Source organism: Nycticebus coucang, chromosome 7 (genome assembly GCF_027406575.1).
Source record: "Nycticebus coucang isolate mNycCou1 chromosome 7, mNycCou1.pri, whole genome shotgun sequence".
NCBI lineage: Eukaryota > Metazoa > Chordata > Mammalia > Primates > Lorisidae > Nycticebus > Nycticebus coucang.
The window spans coordinates 68,810,544-68,834,293 of record NC_069786.1 but is presented as its reverse complement, the minus strand read 5'-3'; the positions used below and the strand labels follow the sequence as shown (position 1 = coordinate 68,834,293).

The window sequence follows — 23,750 nt, the reverse complement described above, 5'->3', positions numbered from 1 at the left end:
CACTTCTCCCTGCCTTGGGAAGCTGACCAGAAGGGATTCTCTCAGTGGAACCCGCACCCTCTGCTCCCGGCAGGTCCTGGAGAACCCAGCAAGAAGAGTGTAGAGGGGACAAGGCTCTCTGCTTCCTTCCCATGAGGCTGTCTGGAAGCAGCTGTTCTGCAATGTCCCCTTCTGGCTCTGCCATCTTTGCCCTCTGTTCATCCTTTTGATCCCAGGTGATGACAGCTCTACTGCTACCAGTGCTGAGTCTGGTACTACCCTTCCCTACACCTGTGCAAACAGTCTTGCTCTAAATAAGCCTTCCTTGAATTATAACTTGAGTGAGCTATCTCTCTCCTATTGTAACTCTGACTGATAAATTAACTGGTTTTAGAAGTGATACCTAGAAAACTATACGAGCAGGTAGGTCAGGCTCCTGTGGCACCCAATCTAGTTTATCACTGCCTCTCCCCTGACTACACCTATGGACTCACACGGCTTCCTCTGACTACAGAACAGAAAACATAAACAGCACAGGGCTAGTCCACTGATAGACCTACCCAGTGTACCAGCAGCAGCCCAAAGTAGACCTCCCTGACACCACAACCCCTCTTAGGGCTGAAAGACAGTGGTGAAAGCAAATCCTTCCAGGATGGGCAGTGGTAAAGAGGCGTTTGGCTGGCTGGTCAGGGGCTTGGAAACAAGAAAATGGGATAATTGATGAGAAGGAGGTCTGGAAGAGAGGTCTGCAGACACTCCTCCCCAAATGGGCTTATAGCATGAGGGTACCCTGTCTACACCAATGCCCACCAGAAGGCACCCACGTGGAGGAGGCTCTCAACAGTCAGACCCGATGGCCACTCCCGTGGACACCAGCTAGCTCTTCTCCAGCTACCCCACCGCTTGCAGACGGGGCCCACTGACAATGTGGTCATGGAAGGATGAAAGAGGCTCTGCAGGAGCTTAGTAACAGTTTTAGCCTTGCTAAATAAGGCTGCCTAGATGTATGGGGGAGCCTGTCCCACATCAAGCCTTCTACTGTCTTAAGAATTCACATAAATTTTGCATCCTAAAAAATAAAATACTTATATGGCATTTACTATGTGCCAGGCGTTACAAAAACCATTTCTATATATTAATTCAATCCTCACAATAACTCCATTTTTCAAGTTGGGGAAACTGGGGGAGAGAAGTTACTAATTTTCCCAAGGATACCAACCTAGGATGGAACGAGACAGTTCCAGAGTTTGGACTGCTTTGCTCTGCCACTTTCCACAAAAATTCTATAATATCTGTTTACTACAAAAGCAGCATCTCTCTTCTCTCCCCCTACTTTTTAGAGTAAAATTAGAACTCTAAGAAGATACTTATTATCATTTAACATTTTCAGTCTGCCCTGGCATATGGATGCCCACTCCCAGAAGTCACATATCTCAGCTGGAGAAGCACATTACTAGAGCCATCATTTCAAGGATTTTACAGCTCCAGCCACAGAATCTGTGCTATGCAACAGGTAGATCTGTTAGAATAGAGTTCTGGGGTCTCTACTTGCAGAAGCAGCACGAGCTAAGTATGATCTGCAGCAGCCGGAATCACACCTGGACAAGCATTCAGAAAGTTTTCCCACTCTTTGAGTACTCGTTGAAGGTGTGCAGCCAAAACTGTAACCTTCCAGAAGATCTCAAGGGAAAGTACTGCAAGTGACAGTGGTAGCTGTGGGATCTGACTCCGGAGGAAAGGGTGGAGAGATTCGACCAGTCAGTGAGAAAGTTCTCTCAGAATATGGAAGTGCCAAAGTTGTTCTATACAAGGCTTATTTCTTTCTTATTTAGAGATGGCAACATTTTTGGAAAGTATGTAAATCAAAAGAAATCACTACTGAAATGGCATCAACATGAAGCCGCCCATTCCACTAAAGTTCTAAAATCTTTCATCATGTAAATAATTTTCATGTCTCTCTTTTATAATGAACTAATGATATCTAAACTGCTGAGAAAAAGAATAAAGTCGAATTTATTCTTCACTCCAGAAATAGCATATCAAAATACAGCTTACCACTCCAGGAAAATCACTGCTATAGGACTATCAAACTAGGCAACAAGAACTCCAAAACAATAATCTTTATCTTATGCCCATTTAAATTGTAGAGAAAAGTGTTTGTAAAAGCTTCCCTTCTCTGTTTTTTTTTTTTTTTTTTAAGACAGAGTCTCACTATGTTGCCCTTGGTAGAGTGCTGTGGCATCACAGCTCACAGCAACCTCAAACTCTTGGGCTTAAGCCATTCTCTTGCCTCAGGCATCCACCACAATGCCCAGCTATTTTTTGGTTGTAGTTGCCATTGTTGTTTGGCAGACCTGGCCTGGATTAGAACCTGCCAGTTCTGGTGTACAGCTGGTGCCCTAGCTGCTGAGCTACAGCACCAAGCCCCCCTTCTCCCTTTTTGAGCACCCTATACAATGGCTTAACTAATTTATTTGGCAGCCAGAGACTGTTGAAGGCAATTCACGGAAATGCTTTCACTATTTCTCAGCCACATTACCAGGGGCACTGCTCGAGATGTCTCAACACGAGGCCGTGGTGCAGTTGAATACATATAATTGAAGAGTCTGTCAATTTTCCTCAACGGAACGCCACCTCCTCGGTCACTCATCTAAGAAAAGAAAGGATATTGCTCTATGACCAGGTTTCCCAAACAACAAAATACCAGTGCATACTATTACAATTTACCTGCTGGCAAGATAGTACTGGCTTTTAAAAATGATTATCAGACAATCCAAATTGCAAATATAAACATTTCCCTCACTGATGAACCTAAAGCATCTCTAATATGTGAAATTCTAATACATAATAAATAAATTCCATCATACTGCCGTGGCTTTAAGTCTCATTAACAATGCATGATAGCACAGAACTAGACACAAGCTAAGCTGACCTTGGATGTAATAATAAATTTGTTATTCCTTTCTCGTGGGCAGTGAGGTGCCTAGGATCAAATTAAATATGCATGTACCCTTTGACCCCAAAATGTCACTTCCAGAAATTTATCCTAAGAAAATAAGCAGAAAAGCATGCAAAGTATATATATGATCATCTATTACAGATCTATACAGAATACCAAAGCTGAATAAAAACCTAAATAGGAAATTAACCTAAAAGTATATTCTCAAATAGAATACTATTTAACCATTAATTAAATAGTTACTTAAAACTATATGTATTGGTATGAAAGATACCAAAATATATATAGAAAAATATTGTTAAGCAGGAAAAAGTAGTATTTAAAAAATTTCTCATTTTGTAAAAATAATTTAAAAGGTCTGAAATGATATATAATTTTATTGTCTATGGAATGAGTGATTTTCTTCATGTTTTAGGTATTTTCAGTTTTTGAATTATTTTCATCATTATTTTTAATACAAAAAAAGAGAAATTTTAAATTTCAGAGAGGAAAAAATAAAACCATTTCATTATGTTCTTTTTTTTTTTTTTTTTTTTTAGACAGAGGTTCACTGTCACCCTTGGTAAGTGCTATGGTGTCACAGCTCACAGCAATCTCAAACTCTTGGGTTAAAACGATTCTCTTGCCTCAGCCTCCCAAGTAGCTGGGACTACAGATGCCCACCACAACGCCCAGATATTTATTTATTTTCTTTGGCTGTAGTTGTCATTGTTGTTTGGCAGGCCCAGACTAGATTCGAACCCACCAGTTCTGGTGTATGTGGCTGGCACCCTAGTCGCTGACCTACAGGCACCAAGCAATTATGTTCTCATCTATAAGCAATTTTACAACACAGAACTCTAGACAATTTTCTGATGAGTTTGTAAGGTATGTAAGTCTTCATGTCATTTTTCAACTCAAATAAAGGCAACATTAGATTGAATTTTGTAATTTATTTACATTTTATTTTTATTGTTTTCCTTCAGTTAACATGGACTTATTTTCCTACCTGTTGAACAGCCCATATTTCTAATCCATAACCCTTTTTTACAAAATCTAAATTGATCCTACAGCCTATAACATTAATGCAGTTGTCATACACAAATACTTTTAATATATGTATCTAGATATATAGATAAAAATAGCACTGAATGATATGTATTAAAAGGCAATAGGCTAAACAGCTTATAGTTGAGCTTGTATTTGTTCTTTAAACTCTTTACAGGATGGGTGCAGTGGCTCATGCCTGTCATCCAAGCACTCTGGAAGGCCAAGGCAGGAGGACTGCTTGACCTTAGCGGAGTTCCAGATCAGCCTGAGGAAGAACGAGACCCTATTTCTACTAATAAAAATATTAGCCTAGTGTGGGGCATGCTCCAGTAGTCTCAGCTACTCAGAGACTGAGAAGGCAAGAGGATCACTTGAGCCCAAGATTTGGAAGTTGCAGCAGCTATAACGACACCACTGCACTCTACCTGGGTGACATAACAAGACCATGTCTCAAAAAAAAAAAAAAAACATATATATATATATAAAATAAAAAATGAGAATAAAACTCTTTATAGTATGTATATATTACTTTATAATAAAAATTATCTAACTATTTTAATTTTAAAATTAAAAATCTTCCTTGAAATACCATTTAAAAATCTGCCTCTAATATATCTAAAATTAATTACAGTATAAAAGTATACAAAAGGACTTTATTAAGAACTCGTATGTAATATTATGCATGAAACCGTTCTTGCCTATGAACTCAAAGCCTTATATAGCAGTTTATTTTAGTAAGATGCATAAAGAGCTCTGAGTATTTTTGGAGAGCCACCAATGTGTTAATTATTTATCCTTTAATTCAAAGCTCTGCTGCACATCTGCTGGTAACGTGAGTAAGAAGTATGGGTGTCCTGTAAATATTAAGTGAACAACATTATTAGAATAGGTATCAAGATGAAAAGGTAGAGTTGAATAACTACTTCCTGGTTTTCCTTCACCTTTTGGCTAAAGAGACGAGAGCAACGCGGCCAGCACAGAACAAGAAGAGGTTTCTAGCCATGGGCTCTATGGAAAAGCGTGAGAGCTGGGCAGACAAGGAAACGTGAGAAGCCCCACCATACCAGAGGTGGAGAGGCAAACGAAGCTGCAGGAAGCGGTTAAAAACTGATAAAGGCAACCTATTTTGCTCTGTAGCCAGCAACACAATAAAAAAGAACCAGTGGATTTAAAGTGGTCAAGACAGTTTCCAAAGAAGCTGTCACCATCGAAGGATTTGAGTTCTTCAGGAAAAAGGGAAAGAGGGAACCACAGAAGAGACAGACATTTGGTCTGCATATACTTAAGGCACAAAGGATGGCATTCTAATGACAAATGTATGGAGAGACACAGGTGCAAATGAAATAAGAAACCTGACTAATGTAATCTGGAGAAATGAGAATCACGTAAACACAAGCCTGTGCCAAGGAACAGATATGACAGAGATAAGTAATGTCACCAGGAAGGCTGAGGAAAAGAAGTTGGCCAATTACAGTAGAACGTCTGTAAGTCGACCACCCAAAGGGCTGGAACAAACTGGTTTACCATACAGAGGTGGTCAGCATAAGGAACTGGGCCTACTGTATTGATACGTATGTGTGGTGCATGTCCAGTCTATGAAAATCATGGTCAACTTAAGGAAATACACAATGTAGGGAGGTGGTCAGCTACGGACGGGCTACGTATTTGCCTGTTCTGGACATTTAGGCTTCTTTCACTTAGCATTAATGTTTACAATGTTGCAACATCCATCTCCTTGCATATATCAATACTTCACTCCCTTTTTTTTTTTTTGAGACGAGAGTCTCATTATGTTGCCCTCGGTAGTGTCACGGCATCACGGCATCACAGCCCTCGGCAACCTCAAACTCTTCATCTTAAGCAATTCTCTTGCCTCAGCCTCCCAAGTAGCTGGGACTGCAGGCACGCGCCACAATGCCCAGCTATTTTTGTTGTTGTTGTTGTTGTAGTTGTCATTGTTGTTTAGCAGGCCTGGGCTGAGTTAGAACCCACCAGCCCCGGTGTAGGTGGCCGGCACCCTAACCACTGAGCTACGGGAACGGAGACACTCCACTCCTTTTGTAGCCAAATAACATCCCATTATATGGATATACCGTATTTTGTTTATCCATTCTTAGTTGATGAACATTTGATTTGTTTTCATCTTCTGACTATTGTGAATGGTACTGCTTTAAGCATTTGTGTGAGGATAGGTGGGGTGGTTCATGCCTATAATCTTAGTATTTGGGGAGGTGGAGGTGGAGGTGGGAAGACCACTTGAGACCAAGTATTTAATACCAGCCTTGGCAACACAGCAAGACCCTGTCTCTACAAAAAATAGAAAAAAGACTTAGATGTGACAGTACACAACTGTCGTCCCAGCTACTCAGGAGGATGAGGCTCAAGATCACTTGAGTCAGGAGTTTGAGGCTGCTGTGAGCTATGATTATGCCACTGCACTCCAGCCTTGGCCATATAGTGATATCCTATCTCAATAAATGAACTGACATTCATGTATAAGTTTTTGCTTGAATACCTGTTTTCAATCTTTTGGGGGTACATATGAAGGAGTGGAATTGCAGAATCGTTATGAACATTTCTTTACCTCAAACAGACTTTAAGCAAAGCCCACCCATGGGCACAGAAGGACCCTCCGATGAGCGCCTAAGGGCTCAGTGAACCCTGACCCATGCAATCAGTGATGCATGGCCTCAAGCAGTGGGAGGCAGCTGCAGATCAAAAAGCAAAAGGACATCAAACAGAAACAGGAAAAGGTGAGAGAAAGGACTCACTGCATTACAATGGAGGCCCCAAAGCAGAGTACCTATGAGACTTGTGAGTCAGTAAACTTCAATGGGCAAGTATCTGACACATAACTAACCAAAAAATAGACACATTAGTATCAGAGCTAAAAGAAAAAAGAAAGATAGAGAAAAAGATGACATGTTCACATTACTTTGATAGCAAACAGATGGTATCGCCATATGTTTATTTATTTATTCTTTGCCCTTTTCGAATGAGCAACCAAGAGAGACAAACGAAAAGGAACTTGGGGGCAGCAACTGTGGCTCAAAGGAGTAGGACGCCGGCCCCATATGCCAGAGGTGGCAGGAACTTGGAGAAAAAGCATAGTACAGGGAGCAGAGGCAAATAAATAAAAAACTACTATAAAAGAAGATTAAACTAGAACAGAATACTATTAAAAAGGAATAACCATTTAAAAGATAATGAAAATAAAAATTCAGTTAGAAGGCCTGGGAATTTTCAAGGAAATCTCACAGAATAAAGTTAAAGAAATAAAAAACAGGATAAAATATATGAGAAAAATCAGAGAATGTTTACATGAAGTCCAACATCCTCCAGATATGACTATCAAAAAGAGAACAAGGGCACAGTGGAAAGGAAAGTATCCAGAGATTAACAGAACATCCAAAGGGTCTACCCAATGAGTAAGAAAAGGCCCACACTGAGCAACATCAAGGTGAAATTTCACAACACAGCTGCAAAAAAGACTTTGAAAACTTCAGTTTAAACAAAACAAACAAAACCAAACATCTAAAACTCGCCACATTCAAAGGACGAGGAACTTAAGAAAAAATAAAAATAAATAAATGAAAACAAAAGAAACAAAGGAAGAGCAACTGGAAAAAACTCATGTCTTGGGCGGCGCCTGTGGCTCAGTGGGTAAGGCGCCGGCCCCATATACCAAGGGTGGCGGGTTCAAACCCGGCCACGGCTAAACTGCAACCAAAAAATAGCTGGGCGTTGTGGCGGGTGCCTGTAGTCCCAGCTACTCAAAGAATTGCAGGAGTAACAGCAAAAATAGCAGAGAAAGGACATCCAAAAGTCTCGTCCATCACAATACCAAGAAAAAGGCAAAAATTGTCAGAATCAACTTTGTGAGAATTCCCAGCAACCTGGGGTGTATATAAAATGGATCCTAGTCCCTGATGAGATGTGGTTTGCAAATATGTTTTCCCATTCTGTGGGTGCTTTTTACCTTCTTGATAGTGTCACACAAAGTTTTAATTTTGAAAAATTTCAATTATTTTTTTCTTTTCTTTTATGCTTGTGCAGGTAGACGTCTGTGCTGAGGAGTTGAGAGTGTTAATAATCAGGTCACGTAAGATTCCAAGTGGCTAACAGCCTGCTGACTTCACTTGGATGGTGGGAGGAGGGGAAAGAGTAAGATGGAAAGGATGGGAAAGGGTGAGTTCAAACACCACAACTCTGTTTTCATAGAAATTTAGACTTTTTCGTGCATAAAATGCATACTAGTCCTTGATTGTGCATATATATATGTTTAAATATACATACACACACGCATATTCACTATATATGGAGAACTCTTCCAACTCAACAATCAAAAGACAAAATAGACAACTTAAAAATTGGGCACAGGATCTTAACTGGCATTTCTTCAAAGATATACAAATGGACAATTAGCAAATGAAGAGATGCTCAACATCATCCATCAATAGGGAAATGCAAATTAAAACCACAATGAGAGGCTATAGCACACCCACAAGAATGGCTATAATCAGACACACCATAACAAGTGTTGATGAGAACGTACAAAATTGGAACCTATATACATTGCTGATGGAAATGTAAAATGGTGCAGGCTCTCTGGGAAGCAGTCAGCAGTTCCTCAAAAGTTAAACATGGAGTTACTTATGACTAAGCGATTCACTTCCTAGGTATATCTGTAAGACAGCTGATACATGTTCACATTAAAACTTGGGACACAAATGTTCATTGCAGTATTACTCATAATCACCAAAAAATGGAAACAAACAGGGCGGCACCTGTGGCTCAGTAGGTAGGGCGCCAGCCCAGCCAAACTGCAACATAAAAATAGCCAGGCCTTGTGGCAAGTGCCTGTAGTCCCAGCTACTCGGGAGGCTGAGGCAAGAGAATCGCCTAAGCCCAAGAGTTGGAGGTTGCTGTGAGCTGTGTGACGCCACAGCACTCTACCGAGGGTGACAGAATGAGACACAATCTCTAAAAAAAAAAAAGGAGAAAGACACTCATACTTTGAAGAAACAGTGCTATTTAAAAAAAAAAAATAAGTAAATAAATAAAATAAAATAAAAATAAACAGTGCTATCTGAACAATGCAGTGAAACAGGCATAGCACTGGGGTTAGAGGACCAGATTTCCTGTCCTAGGCATTTAAATTCCGTGTGATCCTGAGCTGACCACTGTGGCTTACTTTTCTCATCTGTAAACTGAGGATAAAATTCCCTAAGCTCTTTATTAAGGAGATGTTATGAGAATCAAAGGAAACAAAGTAAAATAGATGATGAAAAAGTATTGTTAAAAATAAAAACTTAAACAATATCTCCATGACACTACAAATACCCGAATATTTTAGATTTTACTTATCAAAGTGGATATTCATAATTACTGTTAAATTATCTGTCCCCAAGATTTACTTTAACTTGAATCACCCGGATTAGGGACCAGACTAGAAACAGACTCAAGAGTTAATTCTATCATCTACCAGGCACTTATCATCTATGACAGAAAAGCTTTCTTTCCCATGAGAATAAATTACATCTTCTAGAAATTATGTGTATGGTTATCCTTGCATGCCTATACATCAGTTTTTTTAAAAAACAATACACATTTACCTTCACAGTCAAATCCTCATTACCCAGTGTGACATGAACTTGAATAGGGGGGTAAACACCTTTGTCAGCGTGGTGCTCCATGGTCGCTCTCATTGCATTCTGAAATACATTAGGGTCACATTAAAAACACAACTTTTTAAAAAAGGCAACCATCACTGTCAAGAACATATACACTATTTAAGTTTTTTAATTTGACGGAACTATGCTAAAGAATCTTTAAATATAAAGATATTTAAAGAGTTACTTTTAAAAAAATAATTGAGTCAATTTTTCAGGAAATTTGAGGGATATTTTGACCTAAGGATTTCAACTGAATTCTACATATTTTCCAAAATCAGACCTCTGAACACATAAAAGTAGAAAATTCTGTCCAAATATTTTATAATTTTAGTAAATAACAGCTAAAATTTATTTCTGAAAATATAGTTTCAGCTCTATTTTTGTCATTTTATTGTCATCAGTTTAAGAGAAAATACTTTTTTTCATATATTATTTTGATCATATTCAGTTTTACTTTTTTTTTTGTTTGTGTTTTTTGAGTCAGTCTCACTCTGTTGCCCTAGTCTAGAATGCTGTAGTGTTATAGCTCACAGCAACCTTAAACTTGTGGGCTCAAGCAATCCTCCTGCCTCAGCCTCCCAAGTAGCTGGGACTACAGGCATATACCACCATACCCTGCTAATTTTTCTATTTTTAGTAGAGTTGGGGTCTCGCACTTGCTCAGGCTGGTCTTGAACTCCTTTTCTCACATATTATTAACAGCAATAGACATTTTATGAGGGAAGAAATGAATCCCTTCATCTCTCATTTGAAAATAAGGATATGTGCATACACTGTAAAACTGTTTTGATCAGTTTCTAAAAGACACAGGGTATGTGATGCCAACATATTGTGAGCATTAAACAAAAACATGATACGTGGCATTGAAATAGAAGCTGAGAGAGATGAGACCAAATTTGGAAATAAGGGTGTGGCCCTGGCACACCAAACAGCACTCAGTAGCCCTGAGCAGATTCCAACATCTCTACCAAAGGTCACTTAAAGATTAGGGTCTAGAGCTATTATTGACTTTGTGTAACATATGTTACATCATACGGAATACTTCTATAATAGAGCATAAGATCTTTACATGACTGAAATTTTAGGGGAAAAAATTAGTTTTAACCCTTAAAGTGGCAATTATTATTCACTTAACTACTTTAATAGAAAGATTTTTAGTAAAGTATTTGATAGATTCTTGCTGTCTTAGTACAGAAGAGCATTCTAGTGCTGTTCTAAGATTTTCAGTCAGTTTTCCTGTGTTTTAGACTATTTTTCTTGTACACTATCAGAATAAACACCACCTCGTCTCCCTTCCAGTTTGCTGCTGGCTGAAGTTACAGTCCCTAAAGTAAGAGAGACCACGGGCTCTGATGAACAGCAGTCTTAGCCAGAGGGACCCACGCCACTCTTCATTCATTTGTTAACCAGTAAGTGTCAGTGAGGAGGAAAGGTGCTCTCAATATTACCAGCACAATTTGTTTTCCCCCTCTTGACCCAACTTTAACTGACTCCAGGAAGAACCAAGAAGAGAAGGCCTCATAATTTTAGTTTTTAAAATTTGTTGTAATATTGTAAAGGGTAAATAAAACAGCAGAAGCCCTGTAAGTCAATATAAATGACTTTCTCAGAGAAAAAAAAAAAAAAGTAGGCTTATCAGTGGCACTTTGGTCCTTGGTGGGTAGAAAGCTGAAAATCACTCTTCCAAATATTTTGTTTTATAAAAAAATAGAACTTTATTGAGCACATATAATCTGCTGCCACTGTACTGGGGACTTAGCATGTTAATCCTAGTCTTCATATACAATCCTGGGGAGACCAGGCTGGGCAACATAGTGAGACCTCATCTTTATAGAACAATAAAAAACTAGCCAGGCATCATGGTGACTGCCTGTAGTCCCAGCTACTCTGGAGGATGAGTGGGATCATTGGAGCCCAGGAATTTGAGGGTACAGTGAACTATGATCACAGCACTGCACTTCAGCCTGGATGACAGAGTGAGATCCTGCCTCTTAAAAAATAAAACAAAATAATCCTGAATAGTATTACCCTTGTTTTACAGAAGGGGAAACTGAGGCTCAGAGAGGTTGAGTGACTTGCCCAAGGTCACAGTTAACAGAACTAGGATTTAAACCCAAGTCTTCTGACTCCAAAGTCTGGGCTCACTACTACATGGAGGTGCCTGCCTCTACTGGCAAAAGCCTGGTCTCCTCCCCATGATGTAATACTGACACGAAATGGCATCTTTACGAAACTGGAAAAACCCAGTGGAACATCTGACTTTCAGAGAAGACTCCTAACCTCAGGAAGGGACTGGTAAAGGTTATGCAACACTATTTTACAAACCTTGAAAAGTTCAAACACCATGTGATAGAGGTGGGACGGTACATAAACCACTTGTATTGGCTGTCCTGGTGATTTTGCTACAGAGCAGAAGAGAAAAATATGAAAGTACAGAGAGATGTGCTTAAAGCATTTTTAAGAATAACTTGTGTAGTGATGAAAAGAAAACATTAACTATGGAGGACAGCATTATTTGGGGGAGAAGTGCCACACCGTTTCTTCACTGTGTTCATGATTGAATCCCATACTCACAGCATTCATAACTAACAACAAAGACTCTTGTGATCATTTCTCACAATCCTGCCCTGCTAGCTCACCCACCCGTGCTCCCATTCCTCTCCAGGACTTACAAAGTCAGGCAATTAAGGTGGCAAACTCACCCTAGAAAAAGGGCTACATACTTCACTGCTGAATATACTACGGTCACCTGCAAAGTCCTCCCCTTGAGAAACTACGCACTGATGCCAGTGCCCAGTCTGCCCTCCAAAGCAATCTTGGAATTCTTTTTCTGTAATGGCTGTTAGTGCTATTGTCATACAAGGGCTGACAATGAAGTCAGTCCTAGAAAAACTGCTTTGAAGGGTTGGTGCTGGACTAGGTGCTGACGTTGATGCAGCTCCAAAGGGAGGACCTTGAAGGTGACCATAGTGATACTCAACTCAGCAATGAGGTGTGTAGCACTTTTTCTAGGATGAGTTCATGAACTTAATTGTCTGACCTGGTAAGTCTTTCTAAAGATTATTCAGCCTTCAAGTAGGAATTCTGCTCTCCAAAGTGTTAAAAGTTATAAATTTCATAGTTATATTCTTTTTTTACCTGGGTGGAATACTGCTTGTTTTACTTCAGGCATTTCTGTGGACATAGAGCTGAACAAAAAATTTGAGCCAACATCAATTTCTCAAGGGATATTCATTCTATTTTCAAACATTTAATAGGAGCCCAGTTGGGGGCAGATGGAAATATGTAAAATAGACCTTTAGTAGAACAAAGAAGTAAGACTCAGCACACCTTAGAATTCTAATTCAACCAATAAATCAAACTCTCCTCTGAATAAGCTCCCCCTCTTATGTGGGGATGTGAATGGGGAATCTGCCCACAACAGCTGGGGTTCCCAAACTATCGTTTGTACATGGTGATTTATTTACTGAATGGCATCATCTCAGATCAAAGGGTTAATACAGCTTTAGAAACCACCACACAATTCCATTTTCAACTGGGTAACTTCACTGCTCTCCCACTCTACTGTCCAGAATATGACTTAGTAAAAGCCTATTTAGCGTTATTCTTCCCATCACCTTCTTAAAGTTTAACTTAGGAAATGTTTTTCCCTTGGTCAGACAACCATTACTCTAGGAAAGAGGGTCATTAATCTCCTTTGAAGATACGTAAACTCTTTTTGTCCAAAAAGCATAAGGATTAAAAGGAGAATGTCAGAGGGAAACAGATTCTCAAATACATGAGGATCTTTCTTTCTCCTACGACCCTAGTCTTTTTACTTCCTCAACAATAAAAAATGGTTTACAACTCAGGGAGTAGAAAAAGAGTAAACCTTACATTATTGAAATGCATTTGAAATTGTGAGCAGGGTTCATCTAGTTTAAAAAAAAAAAAAAAGAAAGAAAGAAATGCATGTGAAACTCAAATGTAATTTTCTTGGCATCATTTTTTCTATGACTAGCTAGAAAATAAAAAATAAGCAATCAAAGTTATCATTTACAAATAAGGAAAATGGGAAAGGCCAAAATGCTTTTCATAAACAATCCAAATAAATTTCATATACATTTTTATATGTTTTTCTTTACATGATTGCTCTGCTTCAGCTTTCATATCCAATAAAGTTGATGAAAAAGTCCTTTTCCATTCAAACAATTTTAAATTCTTATCATTCCTTCTCAGGTAATCAAAACACCAACCATTGAGGAAAATCAACATCAGGCTTACCATTTAGTTCTCCAAGTTCTAGTTCAGGAGAGTTAATATAATACAAATCACAAAGACGCCTAGCATTTTCATAGCCATCTAGTGTGAATCAAAACAAAAAGAAGCATTAAATAAACTTACTTCTGTTTCATGTATTAAGATGGCAACAGTCCTGACAAATGGAAATGTAAAACTTTCTACAGAAGAAAATACACTTTAATAATTGTAGTTTTGAGAACATCAAAGTGTGACATGACAAAGTCTAATAGGCATAAAGAAAGAAGGACAGATATAACTACAAAAAATTTTAAACATCTATATGCTAAAAGACAGGATAAGCACAGTAAAAACAAAAATAGGCTGAAGAAAGTATTTTCTATATTTAACAACAACTTAAGAGTTGGTGAGGGTTTAGGAAATAATTATTCTTAGCCATTATTTGGTAACTTTTGGGAAGTATCAAAATTTTTAATTTAAATGTTTTTAATTCTAGGAATGTGGTCTTCTATAATACTAGCAGAAGTCAGGATATATCTAAAGGATGTTCACTACAGTATTGCTAGTAATAGAAAAACATTAAAAAAATCTAAGTGTACATCAACAGAGGGACAGTTTAATACATACTGATACAGTCCGTATAGGCATTCAAAACCTTGAGGTATATCCATAAGTATAAACATGGCAAGATGCCTGTAAACTTGTAGAAAAAAATATACAAAGCACCTTATTTTCTAAAAAACAATGTTAGACCAACAACAATTGTGTATATGTAAAAAAAAGTATAGAAAGTTTCAAACCAAACTGTTATGAATTATTGTTCCTAGTATAAGGAATTAGCAGGGGTTGGGGAGAGAGAGTTGCGACTTTTTAACTTTGCCAAACAAATAACTGTATCAACAAAATAGCCATCCTATACATAATGGACAATGAATATTATAAAGTTATTTTCAAACCCAGGTGTTTTAACATCTTCTTTCATGACACAAATAGTTGTTTTAACAGCAAAAAATAACACTCAACAATTTTGATTTCTGCATCCTTTTTGAAAGGAGAAAATGTATTTACCTTTAATAACTTCAACTACATTGCAGTTTGGATTGATGCTTCCAATGTGTCTTTGATGAGAGGGATTTCCTTTGCCTTTTCCACCAAATAATAAAGCTATTAAACAGACAAACAAAATAAGTTAAACCACCTAATGCTCTTTTCCAAATTTGAATACTGTTTCTCTAAATGGTTCCAAATATTTTCCTGAAGGATAAATACAGTATTTTACATTCAATAAAAATACCTTCTTTGAATGGCACTCTGCTTTTCTTAATAAGCAAAAAAGTAAAACTAAATGTTCTGTCCAAAGGGAAGTTTTCTAAATAAACTTAAAATACAGCCACATTTGATTTAGCTGCTCCTCTTTACTCAGGACACTTACAGTGCTGATTGAGTAACATTCTAATTGAAATGCGACTCATGTAGAATCGATCCAGAAAGTACTGAACATTCTGGCTGGTGACAGGATCCACCCCGAAGCTCTCCTTGTATTCAATCACACCCTGGGCCATGGTGGGAATGACATCATTGTGTCGGTTTCGGATCCGTATCACAGTATCTGTAAAGCTAAACAAATCTGTCTGTCAAAACCGGCAAATATTTTGACAAGTAAATTTAATACTAAAATTTAAGTTTAACTAACTAGAATAGGCAAGAAATCCCTAATTTAGTCATAGGAGTACCAGGGCATCTTTTCCTACATGTATTTAAATATTTTGCAGATAATAATACATGCTGAATCCATGAAGGTGTACAGATCTCGAAAAACTTTTGAAATTAAATTATTTTCTTGGATTTCTAAGAGTAAGGTTGCCACAAAACATAATTCTAAAAATGTTAATGATTTTCTTTAAAACTGTTATCAACTAAGGGCATCTGAGCACTCGCTGGGAGGCTGGAATTCGGGGATATTCTGCATAAGAGAAGACAGAGTGCTTGCTTCTAGGAAACACATGCTCTGTAAGGCATCGAGATGAATGAGCCAATAAAGCCCGTCTGTTTTGAAACTATTCCCTAGGGTTCAAAAACAGAAAGAACCCCTTTGAATAGAAAAATAGCAAAGAATTCTAATCTCATTCATCCTAGGAGTTTACAAAATAGGAAAGGGAAAAAGTAGACCATTGTATCAAAAGACAAAATTTCAAACCATCCAGCCTTTCCATTTCTGTCACTTATAAGACACTGCAGGGTTGACAGAGCTAAATAAAAGGGTAAAGAAGTCTTAATTACGAAATAACAAAACCAATCTTCTAACATACCCATCAGAATTTACACTTCCAACTGAGTACTTCCTCATTGGAAGTCATCGTCTTGAGTACTAATAACTTATTTCAATGATGTTTCCACTGCTTGAAACATTTTTAGAATTCCTAATCTGTAATTAGCTTCAAAACTAAACTGTTAAACCAAAATACAAACAACAAAAGTCTTCAAAAACAACAAATAACTCAATATTCTAGTTATCTCTTCATTAGCTTATCTTTTCTTTTTTCTCTTCCCTAAAAAAACAAACAACAAAAACAAACAAACAAACAGGGCCCACGTCTGTGGCTCATACCTATAATCCTAGGATTATAGGATAAATGTGGTGTCACAACTCACAGCAACCTCCAGCTCTTGGGCTTAGGCAATTCTGTTGCCTCAGCCTCCCAAGTAGCTGGGACTACAGGTGCCCACCATAAGGCCCAGCTACTTTTATTGTTGTTGTTGCTGCTACAGTTTGACCCAAGGCAGGTTCGAACCTGCCACCCTCGGTATACGGGGCTGGCACCCTACCCACTGAGCCATAGGCACTGCCCCAAACTTTGCCTTTTGTTATAGTACAGAAGAACATGAAGTATTTCTTACGCCCAGTTCAATCTACTGATTGATATTATTTGCCTTCCTTGCATGCGCTGCTATAGATACATAGTACATGAGCACAGTTCCAATTAGTGGGAACATAAACATTAATTGATTTCCCTAAAGTGACCCAACAGCACGTTTAAGCTGAAGACATTTTTATATGATGTTTGAAGGAGATAAAAATTGCACTCAGATGGGGCCAAAATCGTGAACTTACTCATACACAGCTTTAGCATCCTCAGCACTTTTGTCCTTAAAATCAAGAAGCTCCTGAAGACTCTGGATATACCTAAAATGCAGATCAATATGGTAAATAATAGGGTTCTTTTACAGTCTGAAAGTTCAGTGTTGTGAAAATTAGCTCAAAGGCTATTTCTAACTGTTTATAATTTATTTTTTGTGAGATATCGTCTCACTCTGTCACCGTGAGTAGAGTACTATGGCGTCACACCTCACAGCAACCTCAAACTTTTGGGCTCAAAAGATCCCCTTGCCTCAGCCTCCTAAGTAGCTGGGACTACAGACACCTGCCACAATGCCTGGCTAGCTTTTCTATCATTTTATAATTTTTAATTTAGAACACTGCTTTAAATTCTGGTTGAAGTAGGAATTTTATGCCCATTCACATTTGAATAAAGTGCTGGGAACAAAGTATTAGAAGACACATATTTTCTCCCAAAGGCATACATCAAATTTGGTTTAGAAAATTTAAAATTTCCTTCTTTTTAAGTTCTGTACCCTAAAATAGCTTTTAAATTTACAGTACAAATACTGAATCTGTCAATAACTATGTGATCTTGGGGCAAAACATTTACCTTAGTATCAGTAAAATCAGGCCACAATGTATTGATTGCTTTAAGAATCAAATTAAATGTCTACCTTTTAAAACCTTAATTTTAGATGTTTATATCCAGTCAACAAATATTAACTGAAAGCCTATATTTTATCACACTGTTCTTTTAAGCATAACTGAACAAAAACCATAAAAGTCATGAAAATGTAGGTTTTAATTTCTTTAACAATTAAAAGTAGCAAAGCACCTGTTAAGGAATGAGCTAAATGAGGAAGGTCAAATGTCTCATGGTCATGCAGCCAAGTAAAATGGCACTGCAAGGCCAGAGCTAAAAATATCTTGCTACCTTTCAATTACTTTTTTTTTTTTTTCTGAGACAAAGCCTCAAGTTGTCACCCTGGGTACAGTGTCGTGGCATCACAGCTCACAGCAACCTCCAACTCCTGGGCTCAAGCAATTCTCTTGCCGCCAGCTCCCAAGTAGCTGGGACTACAGGCACCTGCCACAACGCCAGGCTATTTTTTTGTTTGCAGCCATCATTGTTGTTTGGTGGGCCCGGGCTGGATTCAAACCCGCCAGCTCAGGTGTATGTGGCTGGCGCCTTAGCCACTTGAGCCACAGGCGCCGAACCTCAATTACTTTTTTTAACAGTGTAAGGTCCACTTGGTTTGTCTGTAAGTACTTTATCTACAACTGCCCTAACTTAGCAGGCTTCCAGAAGTAATAAAAGTGTTTTAAAAATCTGTAAATCCATGTTGGTTTGACAAGCAATATTCCCCACTGCATTTCCAAGTCAAGTGCCTCTGATAGCTGCTGTTGCTTTAACCCTTAATTTTCTCATCACCGGCAATAAAAACAATGCTCTTTATTGAAGAGATACCTGACCAGGCTGAGCATAATAGCAAGACACCATTTAAAAAAAAAAAAAAAACATTTAAATTAGTCAGGCCTGGTAATATGTGCCTATAGTCCCAGCTACTCAGGAGGCTGAGCCAGGAGGATCTCTTGAGCCCAGGAGTTGGAGGTTGCAATGTGCTATGATCCTCCTCTGCACTCTAGCCTGGGAAACACAGCAAGACTATAATAAAACAAAACAAAAAAAAAGATTTGCATACCTATAACATGCTACACACAGATTATTCTATTTTTAATGAAGAACTTTAAAAACAGGAAAAAGCTTCCATAAAATATTATATTTTCTCCTTTAGATTCTATTCATTGTTCCTGAACAAATTCCTCTCACTTAAATAACCTATTACCTACTTGGACTAGTTAGCATCTGACTGCTGTTATTATATAGAAGTCACCTGAGGTTAGATCAGTTTCTCCCACAAGCTATAATACCTACAAAAGGAAAACTAGGCACCGTAAGTCACAATTGGGAAGCATCTCACAGCTGAATTTTTTCCATTTAAGACTTAACTCTGGGCAACTCTTGTTTGACATGTACAGAACTTAAGAGAATAACACTTTTAAATTAATAACGTTAAACAACAAAGCCCTTATACAGATGGCCACAAATGAGTGCACACCCTGAACACGTATGCTCATTTTGGAGAACACATCAGTTTCTACAGGATTCCAATAACTTCTAATTGTCTCAAAACAGAGTACAAGTTTTAACTTCTATGATTTATAAAAAGATATACTCAGTAAATACAGTTTATTAAATATTGTAGATCTATACTCTTTAATGCATTTTATCATTCTGACTACAGCATAGTATCGTTCAGATGGAGAAATCTGGGCGTGAACCCCAGCCCCATTCTCAGTGGTTATCACTTTGGGCAAAGGACTTAACCTTTCTGTGCCCCAGCTTCTTCATCTGTAAAATGGAGATGCATAGGGTTGTTGAAGAATTCACTGTAATGTATATAAATACCTAGCAATCAGCAAATGGTATTTTTCTTATAAGATCCCTGCAGATTTAATAATACAAATCTTAGTATTTACTAAAATTTAGTATTTTAGTGCAGTTCTAAAGCTCTGATTGGTCTTCTCAAAATCAAGGAGTGGCAGATCTGGTCAAAGATTCAGAGCACAAGCTCAGACACACCAAAAAAAGGAAAAAAGGGAAAAAATAAGGAGGAATACTGCTGCTACCTTAAGATTCCAATGAAGAGTAAAAAGGCATTTGTTGTAATCTTGAATAAAGTCCACAACTTCACTGAAATTGCAAACAAAAGATGGGCATCTTACCAGCTTTGTACCAATTGAACGGATGGCGTCCTGAGAAGATTGTCTGGTAGGAGACTTATTTCTTTCATTATATTTGCCAATCTAACGGGCAACTCTTGCCGCAGAAACATAAATGAGGTCTTTTCACAAGCATTCACCGATCCTGAAACCAAACATGAGAAGTAAAGCTGTAAGTAAAAGTCATAAGGTAACAACAGAAGCCCCAGGACAAGGAGAAATAGGGAGTTATCTCGCAAGGCCAGAGTGATACAATCACCCTGATAGGGCAGCGATTAGGAGGTAAAGATACCCATGCCAGAGGGAGGCCGGGATGAGAGAACCCAACCTCAAGTTATAAAAATCCAGAACGATCTTCCAACTCCTGACATTCCAATGGCTGTGTACAATTAAGATACTTTCCTGTCTCCCTTACCTGTATCCATACAGTGACTGCCCATCTTTGAACAAAGGTACCTACATATGTCTGAGCAATGTTCAGAGTCTAATTAACAGTAGAACCGGGAAAAATCTATGCTGTATACCTTGTTGCTACTATCATTTAGAATCTGTTTCCTAAACTTCAGGTTTAAAAAGAGCGAAAACCTAAGAAACAGGAAAATTTTAGGTGGGTCCAACAAGTGCAGTGGTGCTTGATCACAGTTACAAGTTTCTGTGGTTCTTCTCCCCTCCCACTGCTTCACTTAATTAGCCTTGAAAAAAAATTAAAAAGAGAACAAGAAAATTTTGATATGCACATGGGGCGATCTATTGACTCTACATCGAACACTAATTACCATAAGCAAAGAATAAGCACTGAGTAGGGATACTGGACACAGAAACCAAAAGCCACCAACACCTGCTCAGCCACCATCTTTAGGTAGGTTCTATTCAATCTTTTGATTCCTGGAAAGTCATCTGCCTCTTTCTCCACTCCAATATCAGGATGCTAAACACAAGAGTTGTGGAATGGCCTTTGGCAAGCAGTTCCACTTAAAGTTAAAATTAAAAGTCTTGTTGTTATTATTTTTTTTTGAGACAGAGCCTCAAGCTGTCACCCTGGGTAGAGTACTGTGGCGTCACAGCTCACAGCAACCTCCAACTACTGGGTTTAAGTGATTCTCTTGTCTCAGCCTCCCAGGTAGCTGGGACTACAGGCACCTGCCACAGCACCTGGCTATTTTTCAGTTCTAGTTGTCATTGTTGTTTGGCAGGCCCAGGCTGGATTCGAACCCGCCAGCTCTGGCATATGTGGCTAGCATCTTAGCTGCTTGAGTTACAGGCGCTGAGCCAAAAGTCTTATTATTTAAATAATGCATTTTTATTTTTTGCTGTGTTGCCCAAGCCACAGGAGTCCTCAAACTATGGCTCACGGGCCACATGCGGTGGTGTGATTGTATTTGTTCCCGTTTTATTTACTTCAAAATAAGATATGCAGTGTGTGCAGTGTGCATAGGAATTTGTTCATAGTTTTTTTTTTTGTTTTTTTTTTTTTAAACTATAGTCTGGCCCTCCAACGGTCTGAGGGACAGTGAACCAGCCCCCTGTTTAAAAAGTCTGCAGTGGCTCATCACAGCAACCTGACACTCCTGGGCTCAACTGATCCTCCTGCCTTAGCCTATGGAGTAGTGGGGACAAACATGCCCATCACGACCTAATTTTTCAACTTTTAGTAGAGAAGAGGTCTCACTCTCACTCAGGCTGGTCTTAAAATTCTGGCCTCAAGCAATCCTCCAGCTTCAGACTCCCAGAGTGCTAGGATTACAGGTGTGAGCCATCATACCAGGCTCAATAATATATTTTAAACTCTAATCTTGCTACTGTAGCAAAGATAACCTTAGCAAAAAACAAGATTGTTAATAGTAGAAATTATAACATTGAAAAGAAACATCTTCCCTTGAAAGTTTCATGGCCTACAAGGCCCAATTAACCTTCACCATACTACAGTCATTTTAAAGTGGAAAAAAACAAAAACAAAACAAAAACCTGAAGGCTTTGAGCCAAAAATTTTGCTAGTGCAAGCTACAGATAAAGTTGCCAACCACGCAGGTTATCTTTAAGCCCACTAGTGATGTTAGTACCTAATCGCCCTCACAATGCACAAGATAACTTTTTCTACTCAACGTTATGACTTCATTAAAGTTTTTTAAGAGTTTTCCCTTTTGCTCTCATTGTCCCTATTTGGGAAGTCACAGTTAAACGCTTAACTTTGCAGTTCCTCCTGCAATCCGTTGGCGCCTTCTAGAGAGAAACAGGGTAGGTAACATGTGGTAAACACCACAGCATCTCGTAATCACGCACTCTACACGTGCTGCAGACACTTGCAGCTGACGAAATGGATGTGCTGTTGGCAGAAACACTTCTTAAGCCACAGCCAAGGAAAACACCTTAAGAAATACTGGGCTAGTTATAACCTGCTTCCCCCATGAGCACGCCGATTCTATACAATGATTATATGCAAAACTGAGCATTTATTTTATTACTCTGTGCGGGCTCCGAACGCGATTCCGGAGGGGAGGCGTCACACTGCGGCCTCTCACCGAGCTCGGCTGCTCCCCTCGGACGGGGCCTGGCGGCCACCGCGCACCTGCACACGTGCGCGGACCGGCGCGAGCTCTCGCCGCGCGGCCCTGCAGAAGGGTTTCCAAACAATACACCTTAAAGAACCACATGTCCCAGTTGCTTACCCGGGAGGTAAGCGCCGGCCCTACAGGGAGGAAGGAAGTCCCCAGGGCGCAGGGGACGGGAACCTGAAGGAGAAGGGGTGCGCCCGAACCCGGAGGAGCCGGCGCCCGCAGGCCTGCTGGGCGGCCGCGGCTCCCCGCCCGGCGCGGCGCACCAAGGCCCGAGGCGCGAGCCGCACTCACCGAAGTCCAGGAACTGCTTCATGGAGAGCGGGGACGGCGAGAAGCGCGCGTAGAAGTCCACCTGGCCCGGAACGCCGCCTGCGGGCGCCGGGCCGGAGCCCGAGTCCGAGGTGAGGCTGCGGCCGGAGCGGGGGCCGGCGGCGCGCGGCCCCGGGCCCGGGCCGGCCCCGCGCAGCAGCCGCGCCAGCCTCATGCCGAGCCCGGCCCGTGGAGCCCGAGCCCCCGGCGCCAGGTTGCCGCAGGGCGCCGCGGTCGGGCGCTACGTGAGGGACGTGGCGGGCCGCGGGGGCGGAGAGCGGCTGTCACCGCCGCGGCCGCCGCCCCCTCTCGGAGCCCGGCCTCCCGGGCCGCTGGGCGGGGCGGGGAGAGGGAAGGGGCGGACGCGCGCGGGGACCGCCCCGCCGGAGCCCCTCCCCGGCCCGCCCCGCGGAGAGCCGAGGAGACGGCGCGGCGCTTCGGCCCCGGACCAGCGTGGCAGGCGCAGTCGGGCGGCTGGCGAGGCCGCGGGGACCTTCCCTCGAGCACCCGCAAAGCGCGCGATGCCCGCCTCGTCCGGTCCGCGGTGTCGCGCGCCCCCTTCCCACGATTGGAACAAATCCTATCTTTCTGCTTGTTCTGCCCTCTCGTTCTCAACCAAAAGGCAAGGCTCTAGGACAGGGCTACGCTCCGCGTGCACACCCCGCGATGCCTGCTGCAAGCGCGTTCTGGAAACGCTCCTCTGTTTCACACACACATTTTACAGAAATAAACCCGAGCGCTTCAGGAGCCCGCCGTCGCCAAGCAGTGGTACCTTAATAGGAATGTTGAACACTGGGGTGTGTGGCCCTAAATGATATCACAGCGACTGCAGTCGTAGAGACTTGGCACCCCAACTTGAGGCGTTCCCTGAAGGCGTTCGTGGCGTGGTCTGCGGTGTACCGAACCGGTTCCTCCACTCCCGGCCCTTCTCTCAAAGGCCTTCTTAGGGCCACAATTTGGTGGCTTCAGTCTTTCCCGTTTTCTAAATAGTTAACATAGGACTGGACAATTTCTAATACTCGTTTAATCTCGTGGACAGAGATGCAGTTAATACTAAAACTCACTTCTGCGGCCTGCGCGCCACATGAGGCGGTGTGATTGTATTTGTTCCCGTTTTGTTT

General features: G+C 40.4%; 1 protein-coding gene across 3 annotated transcripts in view; it reads right to left on the bottom strand.

Moving 5' to 3' along the window:
- The window catches only part of PDK1 (pyruvate dehydrogenase kinase 1), a 30,596-nt gene extending 7,614 nt beyond the window's left edge, over positions 1-22,982 (bottom strand). Inside the window, exons 1-10 of one of the 3 annotated variants that reach the window (XR_008381112.1) lie at positions 22,612-22,945; positions 19,769-19,910; positions 16,994-17,065; positions 15,314-15,498; positions 14,950-15,045; positions 13,906-13,983; positions 11,968-12,044; positions 9,583-9,681; positions 2,519-2,629; positions 596-672 (exon numbers count right to left, since the gene is read on the bottom strand). Coding sequence is in view for 2 of the 3 variants with exons in the window: in XM_053596314.1 (XP_053452289.1) it covers positions 2,519-2,629; positions 9,583-9,681; positions 11,968-12,044; positions 13,906-13,983; positions 14,950-15,045; positions 15,314-15,498; positions 16,994-17,065; positions 19,769-19,910; positions 22,612-22,804 (1,053 nt within the window). In the remaining variant the exon portion in view is untranslated. Of the gene's footprint in view, positions 1-595; positions 673-2,518; positions 2,630-9,582; positions 9,682-11,967; positions 12,045-13,905; positions 13,984-14,949; positions 15,046-15,313; positions 15,499-16,993; positions 17,066-19,768; positions 19,911-22,611 lie in introns of all 3 variants that reach the window. The other 2 variants (XM_053596314.1, XM_053596315.1) reach the window with 2 other exon arrangements.
- Positions 22,983-23,750: the final 768 nt, after the last annotated feature.